Source organism: Oryctolagus cuniculus, chromosome 7, assembly GCF_964237555.1.
Source record: "Oryctolagus cuniculus chromosome 7, mOryCun1.1, whole genome shotgun sequence".
Classification (NCBI taxonomy): domain Eukaryota; kingdom Metazoa; phylum Chordata; class Mammalia; order Lagomorpha; family Leporidae; genus Oryctolagus; species Oryctolagus cuniculus.
Window position 1 is genome coordinate 60,936,188 of NC_091438.1, and position 19,050 is coordinate 60,955,237.

At 53.5% G+C, this 19,050-nt stretch overlaps 1 protein-coding gene and 1 pseudogene across 1 annotated transcript; one reads left to right on the forward strand and one right to left on the reverse strand.

The window, feature by feature from the left end:
• Window positions 1-1,744: 1,744 nt before the first annotated feature.
• SYPL2 (synaptophysin like 2) lies at window positions 1,745-17,959 on the reverse strand. Its single transcript, NM_001081986.1, is given in 6 exon segments — window positions 1,745-4,377; window positions 6,287-6,478; window positions 7,207-7,408; window positions 8,453-8,577; window positions 17,442-17,516; window positions 17,699-17,959. Coding segments are annotated over 6 exon segments (795 nt in total). The 5' UTR covers window positions 17,753-17,959; the 3' UTR covers window positions 1,745-4,230.
• LOC127493899 (U2 spliceosomal RNA) lies at window positions 10,163-10,324 on the forward strand (annotated as a pseudogene).
• Window positions 17,960-19,050: the final 1,091 nt, after the last annotated feature.

The window sequence follows — 19,050 nt, forward strand, 5'->3', positions numbered from 1 at the left end:
GCACGCCTCCCCTCGCCCCCCCTACCTTTCCAGCTCGCTCTGTGCGCAGGCGCAACACAGGTTGCCTGCCCCGCCCCGCCTTCCCGCATAGCCTTCTGGGAAATGTGGTCTTGGCGGAGCCGCGGCTTGCCTACGGAGCCTGCGGCGAGCGACCTTCCGAAATGAACGCTTGCAGGGCGAAAAGAGAAGACCCAAGCACCACGATCTCCTCTCCTAACCCTTGTGCACACATTCTTTGTGCCACCAGCCCACTCTCCCAAGCCCGCTGCACACACACCCCAGCCCCAAACCCCTCTCTGCCCAAGACGCCCCCTCTAAGCCGTGCGTCCCCCTGCTGGCTGGCGCCCCTTCCGGGGCTGGCGGCCACGAAGCAACGGTGCTCCCCTGTAGCTCGAATAGGGTAGGTGCAGGGAGGTGGGCGCTGTGAATCAGAAGGGCAAGGGGAGGGAGTCTGTAGGAGGTGCTGAAGGACACGGGGGTTGGATGGGGGAGGGCCTCGCTCCCGTGTCGTGCCTCCTCTGTGTGGAACCCACGCTGGCCCGATGCGGAGCCGGGGGTCGGAGTGGCGTTGTCTGGGTTCGGGAGGACCTGGCTGAGCCGATCAGGATCACCTGTCAGAATGACAGAAGGGTATCTTCGAGCCAGAGCCAGCCCCGGAACCGGGGTGGCCCCGAGGCTGCTGGCGTTTGCTGCGTCTCTGCCGATCCGGCTCTCTCCTCCCAAGAACTGCGATCGATAATCCGTACCGCCTCTTCCCAAACCCTGTCTGCACCCGGACTCCATCCATCACTTTGGCTTCTTTTTCTAATGAATATTTTCCTGCTGGAAAGGCCGTTGCTTCCAAACCCTCGGAGAGGGAGATTTCTCTTCAGATCGGTCATTTTCCTTGCTAAGGCCTGGACAGAGTACCTGAATTACCCACCTCTTTTTTTCTCAGCTGATAACATTTCTTCCCACCTTCACACAAGAAAGCCTGCCTCCTCTCCCCTGCCCTAATCGCATCAGAAAAGTAATGCAAATCTTTTTCCCCTCACCTCCTCCCATCTCCCCCTATATTCATCCCTTCAGCTAAGGGGGAACCAAGTTTGGGAGCAAATAAATCAAGGTCTGTGTCTTGGAGACCTCAGGCTTCTTTTCTTTTCTTTTCTTTTCTTTTCTTTTCTTTTCTTTTCCTCCTCCTTTTCATCCAGGGAAGGTTTCAGTCCTTTAAGGATAATCTCTGAGGGTAAGGATTAACAGGAGACCCATAGGAGCTCACTAGGGGTTCCAGAAGCCTGGGGAAAGTGAATGTAAAAACGTGCCTGCGTGTTTTTTCTCTCAGGGATGTACACTAGCATGTGGCTGGCTGGCTGAAGGGAGACAGCGGTGCAGGTTTGTTCAGCAAGAACCTTGTAGTTAAGAGAGTGAAGCATATGGCCCTCGACTCCTGACAGGAAGCTTGTTTGGGTCACAGATGGTAGGAGAGCACATGGAAACAGCAATGTGGAAGCCACTATGTCTCGCCTTTTGAGTTTGCTCCAGATTTGCTAATGAGTCCCAGTTACTTTGGACTAATTGGGTGCCACCGAAAGAGGAGATGTCACCAGACTGGGGCCTGCCAGGAACAACTGCTCAGCCAGCAGACTCTGTTGCTTTGGAGTGCAGAATGGAAGGGAGCAGAATGACGTCTCAGTGGAAATGCTGATATTTGTCCAAGAATGTAAAGCAAGGGAGAGGAAGAGAAAAAAAAATCCCCAGAAGGTCTGCAGTCTCGGCTCCTCTGTGGCAAATGCTCGCAGCACTGTTTATTCAAATGTGTAATAACAAGCACCAGAAAACAACATGCAACATTCTCCCCCCACCCCATCTGCAATCCCCAACGTAGGAGACCGATGACCATGACGTTGGAGGGAATCTGTGGCCAGGAGAGGTCCTGGGTGGCTCCCTGGCAGGGTCAGGGTTCACTAGGGCAAACAGCAAGTGCCCTGCCTGGCCTCCTGCAGCAGCTGGAGAAACCAGACACCGTCTCCTACCTCAGGCCCCACTAGGCAAAATGGCAATGCCAGCCCTGGTTGGAGGGGACAGAAGTCCTGTGAGGACAGCCCAGCCCTCTGGAGGTAATGAGGTGAAGTGGCCTTTCCTCCCAGGGTGCTGTGGAGAGGGAGACAGCCAGAATGGAGGCTCCCAGCTGAGAACATGGCAGAAGCAGAGGAGGCTTCTGTGCTCCGGCGAGAGGCCTGGGCTGGGGTCCTCGGCAGGAGCAGATCCCCGCCCCCCAGTTCCCTAGTTGAAGGGGACTATAGCTGCTAACCGTGGCCCCCGAATGAGACTACTTTATCCATCATATTTCAAATAAATTACAAATACAGACACAGAATCCAAACAAAGTTCGTCAGAAGCTGCTCACAGACCACCCCCAGGGGCTGGCCTGAAAGAAAGTGAAGGTCACCCCTTTGTTCTCTGGAGCTGTTGGCAAAACCGTCCCCCCTTGTCCTTGAGTAACCATGGGGACAGCTCAGGACGGACAGAGAGAGTGAGTTTCAGAATATTCTCACCTCATCGCCTTTCTGCTCCTCAGACCCCTTCCCCACAACCTAAAATACAAAACCAGCATCCTAATTCTTCCACCAAGGGACTCCGGAGCCTTTGGGGGTGTAAATCTCACATTCCCCCCGACCCAAACTCTGATCCAAAGAGGACGGGGTGGGCCAGACCTCTGGGTACCCCAGTAATGCACATGTTACTGTGGATGGCATCCAGGGAGGGAGGAAGCTGAAGGGGGTTGGCTGCGCCCTGAGGAGAGACTGGCACAGGGCACATTCACCTTTGGGATACTAAATGGGCCAGTTGGCATGGGATTGGAAAATGGCTGGATTCTTTTCATCTTTCCGCGGGCAGCCCTGTGGCCAAGTCGGATGGAGCATTTTGAGCTGGGTGGGAGGCAGATGGCCCTCACCCAGCCAGCCCCGGCTCCCAGAGCTTGGGGGCGTCGAGAGGGACTGAAGGAGGTCAGGAAGAGGAGACGCACTGAAGACAAATACGGAGCTGGGTCCCGAAGTGAAGAAGCACCAATAGCATCGGCCTGCCCTGGACTGGGGATGGGATGGCGGCTGGGAGGAAAGAGGAAGAGGGCGGAATGGGAGGGCAAGGGGACAGGACGCATCCTTTGGTAAAGATGAGAAGGAGTCGTGGAAGGAGCAGGGACAGAGAGGAAGGAAGAAGTGGGCCCACGCATCCACGTCCTGGGGCTCTGGGGCAACTTGGCCTCCTGATGGTCCTTTGGGCCTTGCGAAAGCCCCCTTCTGGCCCCGCAGGAATGAAAGGCAGGCCCCAACCGTCTTCAGAGAGGATCTCAAATGCCTCACATCCAAGAGGCTGGGGAAGGGAGAGGGATGGGGAGGGGGAGGTAGTGGGTGTGGGGGCGCTGAAGTGAGGCTGCTCCCAGCCCCCTCACCTAGTGTCACAGGTGTGAGACAGCCCAGGAGGGAGGACTGGGTAGGGGGGAGGGACGGAGTTTCCAGAGTGAGTATAGCTGACAGTGTTGGTGGGAAGTGCCCCAGCCTAGGGGGCGGGGGCTGAGGGGCTCCAAGAAGCTGATTCTGCCAGCAGTTTTCTTGGCTTTAGTTCAGGTTGCAATTTACCTGATCCCAGCTGAGCGAGGACCTCATCAGGACCCTGGAAAGGGCTGTTTGCTAGGCCAGACTGCCTCCCTGGTCCACATGGGGTGGACTCTGCAGACAGCAGAGAACAGAGTGGAAGCCCGCTGAGCTCTGGGCTGACTAGGGATCAGGCACAGAGACCAGATGGCTGCCTGTGAGGGGGCCACCCAACCACAGTGGCCACCTGGCCACAGGGGACTAGGGGAAGGCTGCCAGCCGTGCTCCCCTCCCCCACTACATTTGGACAGACAGAAAGGAGCTGCTGAGCCAGTCTCGGGCCTCTGGTTTCCTGCCCCAACCCTCACCTGCAGCAGTAGCTGGTAGACTGAGGCTATGAGGGTCCAGGTGAGACCCAGGTAAGATACCTGGATCCAGGCCATTCACAAGAAGCACTGAGCTCCTGCCATCTGGGGCTCCAGTGAGAGAAGGGATAGGAAGCCATGGGAAGGCTGCTCAGGTTTCCACCAGCTGATGCCTGCCCATCCCAGACTGATGGGGGAGGGGAAGTGGAGGAGGAGGAAGAGGGAGGTCCTGGAAGCCGGAGGTGGTGAAGAGGTGCTGTCCAGTTCGGGAGTAGCCAGGTGGGGGCTGCTTACTGCTTCTCCACTGCTCCCTGCTCGGCTGCGCTTTCCTGGCTGGGGCCCTGGCCCTGGTCCTGGCCCTGTCCATGCCATGGGGTCTCCTTGAACACAAACCAACAGTTCCCGGCCCAGAGGAAGAAGTTGATAAAGCCGAAGAGCTGCAAAGACATCAGGGGAGTTTGTGAGAATGGCACGGAGGGCATCAGGGGGACAGGGATGAGGGAAGAGGGGCACACAGAGGGCTGGAGAGACTAAAGGAGCAGAAAGCTGGATATAGAGGCAGGGGTCAAAGCCATCACCCATTAGGCGGTTCTCTGGGGAATGTGTTAGTCTGCCCAGGAATGTGCTCTTGGTCACTAGCAGAATCTGGCCCTGGAATGACCATCATGCAATAGGCACAGCAAGAAGCCAAGAGGTGGGGGCCAGGAGAGCTTCCCACTGCACCTATGGAGCCCTGTTGGGAGCACCTTCAGAGGGTGGGTATGGCCGGCACTGTCCGAGGTGTCCCTCTCCTAGGAGCAGGGAACCAGCCTGCAGTAAATTTACATAGTTATTCAAAATATTTAAAAAACAGAACAGCAGGAAGTAAAGGGGGGAAGTATAGTGATGCCTGCAATTAATTTTGAAGTACACTAGGAATAAGATGTGATGAAAAGGTTTGTAAAGTGTTAAAAGTACAATCTAGGTGGTAAGTATGTGGGTGTCCACTGTAAAATGCTTTTAACTTGGGGCCAGCGCTGTGGCGTAGTAGGTTAAGCCTCTACCTGCAGCGCCAGCATCCCATATGGTTCAAGTCCTGGCTGATCCACTTGGAATCCAACTCCCTGCTAATGACCTGGGAAAGCAGTGGAAGACGGCCCACGTGCTTGGGCCCCTGCACCCACATGAGAGACCCAAAGGAAACTCCTGGTTCCTTGCTTCTGATCAGCCCAGCGTTGCAGCCATTTGGGGAGTAAACCAGAAGATGGAAGACCTCTCTCTGTCTCTCCCTCTCTGTCTGTAATTTTTTATACCTTTCAAATAAATACATAAATCTTTCAGGGGCTGGTGCTGTGGTGTAGTAGGTTATGCACCTGCCTGTGGTGCCGGCATCCCATATGGGTGCTGGTTCGAGTCCGGGCTGTTCCACTTCATATCCAGCTCCCTGCTGATGGCCTGGGAAGGCAGTGGAGGATGGCCCAAGTGCTTGGGCCCCTGCCAACCATGTGGGAGACCTGGAAGAAGCTCCTGACTCCTGGCCTCAGATCAACCCAGCTCCACCTGTTGCGAACATTTGGGGAGTGAACCAGCAGATGGAAGACCTCTCTCTGTCTCTCCCTCTCTCTGTCTATAACTCTGCCTCTGAAATAAATAAATAAATCTTAAAAAAAAAAAACTTAAAAAAAATGCTTTCAACTTTGCTGTATGTGTGAAACTTTTTATAATAAAATGTTGGTGTTGGGGAGGGAACCTGTCAGCAAGGTTCCAGTAAGTTTCAGAAAGCTCTCCAATATAATAACCACTAAACATCTCAGTTGTGGGGTTTGGAAAAGCCTAAGGTATTTGCAGAGCCAGGCTGAGGCAGCTGGGATGACAGGGTGCAACTGAGAAGCTCATAGCCTCAGCTATTTCTCAGTTGACATGGACACAACATTTTAGCACATGACCAAATATGTGTATTCCAGCTGGACCCACCATTGCCACAAAGCCCCTTTCCCCTCAGGAGGGCCAAGTGATAATGAGTCCCTTCTCACTCACTCGGGGTCTGCTCCCAGCTTCAGCCCCACCCTGGCCCTATTCACATGCTCATGTGGGCACACACACACATCACGGGACATGGACAGCAGGAGCGGCCGGCAGCCACACAGACAGCGTGGTGGGAACTGGGAGACAGAGTGGCTCTCCAGTTCCCTTCGTCCCAAGATGTCTTCTCCATGTCAGCCAGACACCAGCAGCCAGCATCAGGCCCAAGGGACACCAACACTGGGGACGCCTCTGTGCCTCTCAGAACCTGCTATCTGGGACCAGCCTGAGCAGCTGCGATAGTGCTGCCTCCCCCAGATCATGTCGCTGGCCTCAGGGTCTCACCACAGAGATGTTGGCCAGTCCCATGGAGGGTGTGGCCCCGGCACTGCACACGGCTTCCTCTCCATGGCACACGGACATGGCTGCCGTCAGGCTGGATGGCCGCGTGGCCCCCTTGACGTCGGTCAGGCCTTTGCCCCAGGCAGCTGCAGCTACCAGCCAGAAGAAGGTGAAGGAGACAGTCACACAGAAGTCCTGGGGGCAGAGGGGATGGGAAATGCACTCAGAGAGGCCCCACTGGGTCGAGTCTCCGCCTCTTTTCCTCTTGCCATCCTGGGGTCTGGGGACAACTGCCTCTTCCCCTCTTCTCCAACCCTAGAGCCCCAGGGGACCCAGACTGTCGTGGAAAATGTGGTCAGTACCACCAAAGGAACCCCGCCATGCAGGTACTCCTTGCCTGTGTCCTCTGAACTCAAAGTCAGGTCACAAAGTACCCAGCTAGCCTCACTGTCAAACTCACGTGGCTCAAACTCCCCACTCATGCCTCTCAACTTGTCCTCTGATCACCACTGCTCAGCCCTCAGCAGTGGCAGAGGGCAGCAGACAACGGGGCCCCCTCTGGCACATCTTCCACCTAGCATGAATAAGGGGAGCTCACGTGTGCTGAGGTTAACTATACAGCAGACCCTCTCCATGGATTCTTACTGCATCTCCATTTCATGGTATGAGGAGCCTGAGGTTGAGAGAGGCCAAGTAACTTACCCAAGGTCACACAGCTAGCAGGGGACAGAGGTGGGATTTGAACCCAGGCAGTCCGTGCTACTAGGGAGCCTCCAGTGAGCAGGAGCAAGCGACGGGAGGTCGAAGGCAGAGGCTCCCCACATGTGTCAGGGACCCAGCAAGGCCACCGTGTTGCTTCTGACCCCAGCCCCCGGCACCGCCTCAGCAGCTTCGCCCATTCCTGGGGGCGCTTGCTCACTCACCACCAGCGGGAAGCGCTTGTTCTCCGTGTAGAGCTTGTGGAAACGCAGGTAGACGACGAGTGCAGCCATGGTATAGAAGAAGGAGAAGATGCCGAGGGTCACAAAGAACTCGGCCGGGGCAGAGAAGTCCCCCATGAGGTGCATGGTCTTGGAGGACGAGTCGTCGTCACAGAGAGGCATCTCATACTCAATCCGGTGCAACCTGCAGGAAACACGAGTGGCTGTCCTGAGCCCAGGCGCTCCTCCCTCGGCCTGCCCCAGGGGCAGTCCTGTGCTAGGCCTCGTGCTGGGGCTCTTATGGGACCAAGAAAGGGGTTGTGTAGGGAGGGCTGGGACTGAAGGAACCTTACAATCCAGACAGAAACTTCCCTGAGATTCCAGAGGAACCCTACGTCCTCCCCAATAACCATCACCCCACACTCACTCCCTTGCCCAAATATGGCACCCCTGCATCTCCAAGGACTCTTAGGGCACAAAATGTAAAGTCCATCTATTTCTGGTAGCCAAGCAACTAGGTAGGTCAGCTTCATTCTATCTCCCTGGGAAAGCTTGGCCCACAGTGGCCAAGTTCAGGTTGAAACTACCCATTCCCCGGCCTTATGTAGGCTCCCAAACTAGATTATGTTGCACTAAATGAAGAGAAAAACAGAGCCTGTTATATACAAGAAACAGTGGGTTAAACCTGAGGCCTGAGTCTAGAATTTTCTGAAAAGGTGAGCCCCATCCCCATCCTCCTCTTCCCTCTTGGACTCCCCACTCCCTCAGTTTCCAGATACCCAAGAAAGAGAATTCTCCTCTGCCTCCTAGTCAAGGCGTGCCTCCTTACACTCTGGTGGTACCAGCTAAGCATCCCACATCAACTATTAAGGAGCTAAATACACAGAGCCTTCCTTACCCTCTCACAGAGAGGAGGCGGCTGAGGGTCACGAAGACCTACACAACCTGCCCAGCCTCCTGTAAGTCTCCATCCCAAACTGCCTGGGCTCTTTCTGTGGGAGCCATTGTCACCTGCTAGTGCTTGTCTATGGGCTGGAACAATAACCTATCTGTTTCCCCCCATGTCTTTCTCTGATCAGTGTGTCTGAAACTGCTACCAGGCAGAAAAGGCCCCAATCTTGTGCTATCTGAATCTGGGGTAGCACACAACAAGTGGTCTTTAGGTTTCTGGAGGAGGAGGAGGAGACCACACAGGCCCTGCCAATTCAGTGCGAGAGGCTGTGCTGGGTAAGAACCAGTTCCTGCTCACCTGAAGGGATAGCCGAACAAAACAATGATGGAGCTCACATCCTTGGCTTCGTTGTTGCAGCGAACCATTGCTCCTGTCTCCCCGCTGTAGGAACCGCAGGACCCGAAGGCGAAAATAGCAAAGAGCTGAGAGAGAGTGAAGCCCCTTTGAGAGTCAGAAGGCTTCAGTTGGCCAAGGTGAAGAACCGCCCCCTGACTCCCAGCAGGTGCAGGCATGGAGGGTGGGGGAGGGTCAGGATTCCCTTTTATCATGTTCCTCCTGGAGAGGGACCTATGGCTTCCATTTGTCTTCCAGCCTCAGGGAGATGTGTTCACTGCATTGGGTGCTAGACCAAATAGCCAGATGAATTAGGTTGACTTTGAGTGCTGTTTGAGAAGGAGATGAAGAGAAAGGAAGTGCACAGTTTCCAGGTCTCCCCACTAGGCAGGCCACTGCGGACCCTAGGTAGCCTCCTTGAGCTGATGACCACCCAAAACCTCTGCTATTCAGACTTTTGGAAACCTCTAGCTCACAGCTAGACTTGAATTTCCTCCTCAAGAGAGAGGCACCTTCAGAAACAAGAACTAACCTCCACTAGGCATGGCTGGAATGCTTTTCATTTCCCCACTGAACCAGTCATTGAGTCTATCATAACCTTGGTGGTCCCCTGTGGTCTCCTGTCTCCCCGCAAGAATGGTATAGCGAGAAGGGGACAACATCCACCAAGCGTCCAGAGGGGCCAGGCTGCCATCCCATGGTACCGACGGCCTAATTCTTCCTCTAAAAGTACATTTCCTCCCAGCCGGCAGTGCTGGCTGGGCTGGTGCTGACAGTTGTGGCTCAAGCCCAGGGAGACGCACCTTCCACCACTTGCCTTATCAGCCTCCACTCTTACCCCACTGGTATTTCCCTTTGTAATCTGTTGATGCTGCCATTCTCGGTGTTAAGAACCAGAGGTGTTTCTGATCCCCTGAATTGTTTTCTTCTCCACCTTTCATCACGTTTCACTACACCTGCTGTCTCGAGCGAAATAAAATGTCTTCATCCTGTGATTTTTAAATTTCTTTCTGGGAAACACACTTTGGTTAGAAAAGGAGGTGAGAAATTGGCATCTCGTACCCTCCCACATCGTCTGCTCAGCCCTGGGCTCCTTTGGCTTGTACATGATGTAATCATACTTGTTAAGCAAGGAGCTTATTCTGTTAATTGTTCATTTGTGTGTGTGTGTGTGTGTGTGCTTGTCTGTGACTGGGTGTCTTGGATATTAAGCCCCCAGATGTCAGCTAGTCTACATGCCAGCCATGCACCCAGAGTCTAGAATAGAGTTGTATGCATGTTATTTTGCTAATACTTGTTAGTGTTGTGCATTCAAAAGAGACCTGGGTTAGAAGTCTGGAAGTCCGGGTTCTAGTTCTGGCCCTGCCACTAATTAGACGGATGACTCTGCTCTTGCAGTGTTGGTCTCATCATCAGTAAAATGAGGAGTTTGGAGGTTATCATCGGGGGCCTTTTCCAGCTCTGGAATTCTCTCACTCTCTGAGGGTGATACTATCAGCGAGCTCTTGGCTGGGCTTGCCAACAGCTGTGTTCTGGCCCTGGGTGGTGTCCGCCTTGCATTGCCTGGCCTGGCACATCTCCGTGCTGGAGCCACTGACCTCTCTCTAAAGGTTGCCGTGGGGAGGTCTTTACCACACACATGAGAATTGTCTCCATTTTAAAATACATCCAGGAATTGCTTCTCAGCCTTTTGGCTGAGATCAAGTGTAGGATCTGTTCTTAGCAGTTTAAAATACATCCAGGAAAGGAGAGGGTATGCTCTCTCTCCACTGCTTAAGTAACCTGAGTTAAATGAAGTGTTGGAAGCTGCAGTAGAGCCTGGTTTTCTCACCATCTTGACAGAGTTGGAAGGAAGTCCCTGGAAGCCTCTGCCTCATCACTGCTTACATTCTCCAAGCTGCCTCCTGGGCCTAAGGGGGGAACTTCCACAGCCCTCCCTCACAGTAGTTCTCCACGCCTCACCGGCTCCTCGGCTGGCTGACTCCTCTTAGGGGTTTCTTTATTCCTTTAGCTTCTGGTGCCCAGAACAGGGGGGTAATTAGGATGTCCCATTCCAGGGAGGGCAACACAGGTGGATATATTTGTACGCACTGGCAGTTAGTAAATGGCTCCTTCCAAGTGCCCTAAGAAAGCAGATTTTCTATTCCTGGTTTGGGGGCAGGGACTGGTCAGTTATGGAGCCGCCTCTGTGCCAGCACTCTCCTGTCAGGCAGCCCACAGAGAGATGCCAGCTACTGAGCAGTGACTACCCACTGAGCACTTTCCACGCACTATTAGTTAGCACTACATAAACAGATAAAAGGGATGCACTGTGTCATAGAGGGTTAAGCTGCTGCCTATATCGCTGTCATCCCATAGAGGCGCTGGTTCGTGTCCCGGCTGCTCCATTTCTAGTCCAGCTCCCTGCTAATGGCCTGGGAAGAGCAGTGAAGGATGGCCCAAGTGCTTGGGCCCCTGCCAAGCACGTGGGAGACCCAGAAGAAGTTCCTGGCTCCTGGCTTCTGCCTGGCCCAGCCATCTGGGGCGTGAAACAGCAGATGGAAGATCTCTGTCTCTCTCTGTCTTTCCTTCTCTCTCTGTAACTCTGCCTTTCAAATAAATTTTAAAGACAGAGAGAAAGAGAAAAACATTCTCTGTCCTCATGGAGCTCCTACTCTAGAGCTGCACTATCTAAAAGGATAGCCAGCAGCTAAGCATCACCACTTAAATTTAAATTAATTTAGGTTAAATTAGACTAAGAATTCAGTTGTCAGTCACACTAACCACATTTCAAGTGCACACAGCCACATGTAGCTAGCAGGTACTATGCTGGAAAGCACAGAGTACAGAATTTTCCCACCATCACTGGAAGTACTGTTATGTTTAAATGATGACCTTGGGGTTCTAAAAATCCTGAACCCTGCTCTCTGATTCCTCAAAGGGAAAAATATGTCCACAGGAACTTAAATATTAACTCTATTCTCTTCCAGTCTGATTCTTTTCTTTCTTTTTTTTTTAATAATTTTTTTTTTATTTTTTGACAGGCAGAGTGGACAGTGAGAGAGAGAGACAGAGAGAAAGGTCTTCCTTTGCCGTTGGTTCACCCTCCAATGGCCACCGCGGCCGGCGCGCTGCAGCCGGCGCACCGCGCTGATCCGATGGCAGGAGCCAGGAGCCAGGTGCTTTTCCTGGTCTCCCATGGGGTGCAGGGCCCAAGCACCTGGGCCATCCTCCACTGCACTCCCTGGCCACAGCAGAGAGCTGGCCTGGAAGAGGGGCAACCGGGACAGAATCCGGCGCCCCAACCGGGACTAGAACCGGTGCGCCGGCGCTGCTAGGCGGAGGATTAGCCTAGTGAGCCACGGCGCCGGCCTCTTTTCTTTTTTTAAAAGACTTATTAATTTGAAAGTCAGAGTTACACAGAGAGAGAGGAGAGACAGAGAGAGGTCTTCCATCTGATGGTTCACTCCCCAAATGACTGCAACAGCCGGAGCTGTGCAGATCCGAAGGCAGGAGCCAGGAGCTTCTTCTGGGTCTCCCACATGGGTGCAGGGGCCCAGGGACTTGGTCCATCTTCTACTGCTTTCCCACAGGCAGTGAGCTGGATCAGAAGAGGAGGAGCCGGGACTAGAACCGGCGCCCATATGGGATGCCGGCACTTCAGGCCAGGGCGTTAACCTGCTGCGCCACAGAGCCAGCCCCTATAGTCTGATTCTTTAAAAACCAAATTCTCTAAACATCTTACAGGATAACCCTTTGCCAGAATATATTTTTTAAGATTTATTTATTACTTTGAAAGTCAGAGTTACACTGAGAGAGAAGGAGGGAGGGAGGGAGGGAGAGAAAGAGAGAGAGAGAGAGAGAGAGAGAGAGAGAGAGGTCTTCCATCCACTGGTTCACTCCCCAAATGACCGGGACGGCCAGAGCTGGGCTGATCTGAAGCCAGGAGCCAGGAGCCAGTAGCCTCCTCTGGGTCTCCCATACAAGTGCAGGGGCCCAAGGACTTGGGCCATCCTCTACTGCTTTTCCAGCCCACAGCAGAAAGCTAGATCAGAAGTGGAGCAGCTGGGTCCCGAACCGGCACCCATATGAGATGCTGACACTGCAGGCTGTGGCTTAACCTGCTACGCCACAGCGCCGGCCCCCACCCAGATGGTGCTGGATGACACACAGTTTGCTACAACTGTGGACAATGGGATAAGTGAGGAGACTTGCACAGGTTTGGAGAGCAGCAGAACAAGGATCTCTGTGATGATCAAACCCAAAGGCTTCATTTCACTGAGATAAAAACTGAAGTCCCCAAAGAGTAAGTGACTTTCCCAAAGTCACATCTAGCTAATGAGAGAGCCAGGCTCAGAATTCACATCTTCTGAGTTCCCATCCTGTGCTTTTGCCTCTTCATTCATTCATTAATTCAATACCTATCAAGCATCTACCTTGTGCCAGGTGCTATAAATAGGAAGATAAAGAAGACCTGGAGTGTGGTGTTAAAACAAACAGGCTGGCACTGTGGTGCAGCAGGTAAAGCTGCCGCCTGCAGTGCCGGCATCTCATATGAGTGCCAGTTCAAGTCCTGGCTGCTCTACTTTGATCTGGCTCCCTGCTAATGCGCCTGGGAAAACAGCGGAGGAGGATTCAAGTCCTTGGGCCTCTGCACCCACTTGGGAGACCCAGAAGAAGCTGGCTTCATATCATCATCCCAGCTCTGGCCATTGCTACCATCTGGGGAGTGAACCAGCAGATGGAAGATCTCTCTCTCTTTCTCTCTGTCTGCCTCTCTCTTTCAAATAAATAATCTTTAAAAAACAAGACAAACACACACCCTGCATCAGAGTTATTGAGGCTAAAGAAGAGATCTCTACAGGTACAAGGAGCAAATGTGCCCTGGGTTGCCGGAACAGAGAAAGGCACCCTCACCAGGCCCCTCCCTTGGTGCCTAACCCTTCACCTTTCAGCACCAGATTTGCTTTCTTCCCTAACTGTGCCTGGTGACTGAGCCACCGGAGAGAGCGTGGGAAAACATGCCTTGCACCAGCTACAAGCCTCTGAGATGAGAAATGTTTCTTCATCGAGAACAGCAGCAGCCAAGGACAGCTGGAGGTCCTGAGACCAGGGATTTCTGGGGTTCTGGAACCAGCTGCACTTACCCTGCTGGGGACAATGCTGGCCACACTCTGCCCTCCACCTCCCCCTCCTTCTCCCTTGGAATCTCCTCTGCAAAGATGTCAGAATAACCTTGCCATGGCTGATGCTATGATGTAGCAGGTAAAGCCACAGCTGCAGTACTGGCATCCCATATGGGCGCAGGTTCAAGTCCCAGTTGCTCTACTTCCAATCTAGCTCTCTGCTATGGCCTGGGAAAGCAGTAGAGGATGGCCCTAGTCCTTGGCCCCTGCACCCATGTGGGAGGCCTGGAAGAAGCTCCTGTCTCCTGACTTCGGATCGGTCCAACTCTGGCTGTTGAGGCCATCTGGGGAATGGATCAGCATATGGAAGACTCTCTCTCTGCCTCTGCCTCTCTGTAACTCTGCCTTTCAAATAAATAAATAGATATTTTTAAAAAAATGAATAAGCTTGCCAGCTTAAGCCTGAGGCTCTACTTTGGTGCTGACTTGGTTACTGGGATAAATCTGTGTCACCACCAGTTAGTGTAGGGACCAGAGAGGTAAGTTCTCTGCCCAAATCCTACTCCTACAATCAGCTCTTTCAACACCTCCCCCACCCCAACTTCCTGAAAGAGAGGATTTTCATTACAGAGATTCCAGATCAAATATGTGACTTTGGCACACCGAAGGTGTGTTATTGACCAAGAGGGTACACCCACTTAAAGGTAGGATGATTGATTTGTAGGTAAATGGGAAAAATGATGGAGCCACTCAGCAATTCTTTCATCCTTACCCTCAAACTGAGGACTTGGCAGTGGCATTCAAACCATCTCTGCAAAGGGCAAGTCCAGTTGGACAGTGTGCAAAGGGGAAAAGTTTTGAAGGGAGAGATTCAGGAATAGGAGGGACAGGGAACAACACTCACTGAATACTTCCTGCAGTGCCAGGCTCACCGTAGTCTTGCTGAATGCTCTGGGCTTTAAAAATACTACCTCCTGTCCTCCTCCCAGTGAGCCAATGAAATAGGTCTTACCCCATCAACAGGTGAGGAAGCTGAGGCCCATGAAGATGCCATCACTTACCCACTGTTCCAGGGCTAGAAAGCAGAAGTGACTGAGCTTAAACCAAGTCCATCTGATCTCAAAGTCTGGCATTTCCTTTCCTTTTCTTTTTTTTTTTAAACTAATTTTCCAATAACTTGTCCATACCCAGGTTACTTTTCTACTTCAGTGCAGACTTAGTGAGGCTCCAGAATTGAGTTGAAATTTTAAAAACACAGGTGGGTGTTTTGGTACTGTAGTTAAGATACCACTTGGGATGCTCACAACCCATAGAAAGGTGCCCAGGTTCAGGTCCCCGCTCTGTCTCCAATCCAGCTTCTTGCTAATGCACAGTTTAGGGGGAAGCAGGAGATAGTTCTAGGTCTTGGGTTCCTGCCACTCACGTGGGAGACTGAAATGGAGTTTCTGTCTCCTAACTTTGGCCTGGCCCAGTCCTGGCTGTTGTGGGAATTTGGGAAGTAAATCAGCAGGTGCAAGATATCTCTCCCTATCCCCTCTCTTTATCTCTATTGCTATCTTCCTGTGCTTTGCTTTACAAAATAAATAAAAAGTTTTTTAAAAAATAGATACTCTAAACAAATTCCTGACAAATAAAAAGAATAACATTACTTTCTTCTCCAAAGGTTCCAGTAAAATGTTTGATTTTTGGTAACAATGATAACAAATTTTTTCATTTACTATAACAATAACTGCATGATTTATGGAGCCTTTTTTTTTTTTTTTTTTTTTTTTGGTCCTTCTCTAGTTAGAAATAGGTGGAAAATCCAAGTGACATTTCCACTATCATTTCCGGTGCTGCTTCCATGTGCTTTCATGTGAGCTTACTTTCAGAAGCTCCAGACCGTGAAACTCACGCCCTGAATTCAGGCCACCCAGAACGGCAGCAAAGGCAAGTCCTGTCTCCTTACGATGCCACCTGGTGAATTCAGACTGAGTTTGGAGTTTAGCCCCCAGCCCCTGATAAAAAAAAAGGGGTCTCTGTTTTGCATAACCCCTTCTCTAAGAAGCTGAGGATCGTAAAAGTCAGACAGCTCTTAGTTCACAGGGCATGGGCACCGACCCTGGGAGCAGACTGGGTCACTGCCCTAGGCATTGCTCTGTGCAGCTCTTAAAGAAACGTTGCAGGTGGCCGGCAGGGGTGGGGGTAGTGGCTAGCAGGATTGAAGGAGGCAGCTTTTTGAGGCTCTCCGCAGGGAAGAACAGTCTATAGTCTAAAAACCTCACTGTTTGGCTCATCCCTTGATGCTCTGTCTCCAACTTCCATTAGATCTGTTTTGCTGAGTTTAATGATAAAACTGTAATCTCACATCTCAGAGGTGCTGCTCCTCTGGACTGCACACGTAGCTTTCCTGGTCCCGGGTGCCAGTTATGGGGAGCCTTAAGATCAGCCTTATATGGCCCCATCTGGTACGTTGCGGGGTGGAAGGAGGAAGGAGCTTCAGCAGCAGCAGGTCCCACAGCTCTTGAGGGAGTAAGGACAGCGGAAAGTCCCCACCGGCCCCCAGAGTTCGCACTTGGGAGCGCCCCAGGCTGGCTGGCAGCCCCAGCCAGATCTTGCACATATCCAGAGATAATCCAATTGTGCTATTGCCCCTAAATTCCAGATTTGAGGATTCTCATCCAAACTATGATTTAGAAGTTGGTGACACAGAGCTAACTCCCGACTCCAGTGAGTTCAAAGCCCTTTAGATCTCAATCCTGCTCACTATTAACCGTAACTAATTCCCTGGTTGAATCCTGTGCTGAGAGCACATTAATTATTTGCACACCATTGGTCTACCTGAAAATCTCTTCTGTAATGGTGCATTAAATGATCCCCAACAAGTCTTCATGATTTGAAAATGTGACTGCACCTGTCCACATTCCTAATTTACACCACATACCAGAGTCTCAAAGGACCAATGAAAGTACAAGATGGCATTTCTGCCAGCCCATGTCAGGGGAAACTGAGGACCTGGGCCTGTGATTCTTTTCAAGGTCACAGGGCACGTCTACCATAGGTCCATATTCTAGCACACCAATGGACTGAAATCATCACAGGACCCTAGGGATGGTGGGACCAGCATTTGACTGACATTGCAAAATGAAGCCCAGAGAAGCAACTTGTTGAAGGTCACACAGCCAGGAAAGGCTGGTCCAGGTGTAGGACTTAGGGCTCCAGTTCAGTATTCTGTTTTATTCCACACACTATTAGTTTAGCCATGTCTGTGTGGTGATTTTTTTTTTCTCTTAATTTTTTCCCATGTATTTAAACCTAGAGCCATGAGCTTCATTCATTCACCCAAGGGAACCAAGGGAACCCTAAGCTGGGGGCCTGTTCTCTGAGACCACCCCCAGGGTCCCCTACATCCTAGAGGTTTTGGGGGCAAGGTGGTTTCCACAGCCCGCCTCCTCGCTCCTTTGCCCTCTGCAGCTTCCCTCCTGGTGAGGAGCGGACCTCGTCCTCCTCGTCCTCCACCCCCTCCCTCCCCCCTGCCACCCAGGAGTGGTATGTGCAGGATCAGAGTTCTGGAAAGGTTACACCCGGGTCCTCTCGCCCGAGTGAAATGTGAGCGCCCTGGGCAAAGGCTCCTTGCACATAGAAGGACCGAATCCGGGACTCCGCATGCCTTGCTCCTCACCCTCCTGCCACCAAGTGCCGCAGAAGCTGCCCCAGCCCGCCCCTCCCCCGCCCACCTGTCGCCGCCCCCCACCCTTCCGCCGAGGCCCGGCCGAAGCACCTCCCCAGCCCCCACCGGGCCACATTGCTTTGGGTCAGCGTCACAGCCCAGGTTCCCGAAATAGCCCGGGGCCGGGACAGAGACTTACCCACTGGAGGACTTTGATGAAGCCCAGCGGCTCCTCCAGCCGCCGCCAGCGCAACCCCTCGAGCAGGCGGTCCACCTGCAGAGACAGAGCCCGCGGCGCGTCACGGCGGTGGCGGGGTCGGGGGTCGGGGGCCGGGGAGGGCGCTCGTTCCCTCCACCCACTCCCCCCCGGGGTCGAGCTCCGGACTGCCCAAGGGTCAGGCCAGACCCGGAGGGTGCCAAGGGGGCGGCGAAAGAGCCCGGGGGCGCGCACGGTACCTGCTGGCGCGGCGACTTGTCCGCCGCGCGACTGGGGCTCTCCGTCGAGGACATGCTGGAGCCGTGGGGTGTGGGCACAGAGTAGGGGCTCGGCTCCCTCGCGCGGGGGCTGCGGCCGCGGTGGGGTTGGGGGCTGCTGGCCCGCGGCTGGGGAAGCGAGCTGGGTGGCCGTCGGCGGGCCGGGATCCAGGCTGTCTGGATGGGTCGCGGGGGGCGCTGCTGCTCGCGCTCGCCCGGGCTGCGGCCACTGCTCTGCCCCGCCGGCTGCAGAAAGCCCCCGAGGCCGATTCAAACTCCTGTCAAACTCCCCAGCGCACTTGGCCGCCGAGTCACGTGGCGCGCGCTCGCGAGCCCTCCTCCCGCCCCCTGCGCTCCCTTTTCTCCGCTCGCTGGGCGCCTTAAAGGGACCTGTGGCCTCTGCGGGCAGCTGTGCCGCGAGGGGGCTCGGGTTCTTAGCTCGAGACGTCCGGGACCGGTGCCCGCCGGAAAGTCGCAGCCCTTAGCTTGGCGCGCCGCACGGTCTCCCTGGACTTGCCGGGCTTCGGAGCTGCCCTGCGCTCTTCTTCCCTTCGGTACCGTACCCCTCAGCGCCGAAATAAAGTTCTTAAGCTTCCGATTACCACGCCACCGGCTTCCAGACTGCTCGCGAGTCAGCGCAGACGAAAAGGGCCATGCACTGCGCATCTCAGTCCCCCCAGATAGGTCTTTAAAAAAATCTTTAGCAACGAAAGGTATTTGCGCGTTGGCGATTTAAAAAGCGCCAAGCTTCATTTCCGACGGCCGCCGCCGTTTGCGTGAAAGTTTACAGGCAAGAGAGAATAAAGTCTTTGAGGGATGGGAGTGTGGGGCGAGCAAATTGGACTTTGCTGCATTTTGATCAACCTTAAATAGGTCTCTATTCGGAAAGTGAACGGCCGGAGCGCCGAGTGAGAAGTCGTGGATATGAAAGAGTGTTGTATGAGAATATAAAGACACGGAGTCCGCCGGTCAGCGAGAGTCGGGGCTGCGCTGGCTGGTGGCGGGCGTCTGCGTCCGCATCCAGCCAGTGGAAGGCAGCGCTGGGGCCCCCAAGCGCTCCAGAACTCCCGGGCTGGTATCTGCACAGCTCCTCCCCGCAAAGCTCAGGGGCTTTACCAAGGCTGGGGTGGGTGGTGCAGACCCCTCGGGCAGCCATCGGGTCACCGGCGCTTGAGGGAAAGCCCTCCGGTGGGTTTCAAGCAAATCTGGGCAAAACAAGAAACAGCCGAGTCCCAGTACAGCTGTTAGGAAATCGTTCTGCTTTTTTAGGTTCCTGTCTATGAAATCGGGTTAATAATTTCTGTGGCACTTACTTCATAAGGCCATCACCTTCA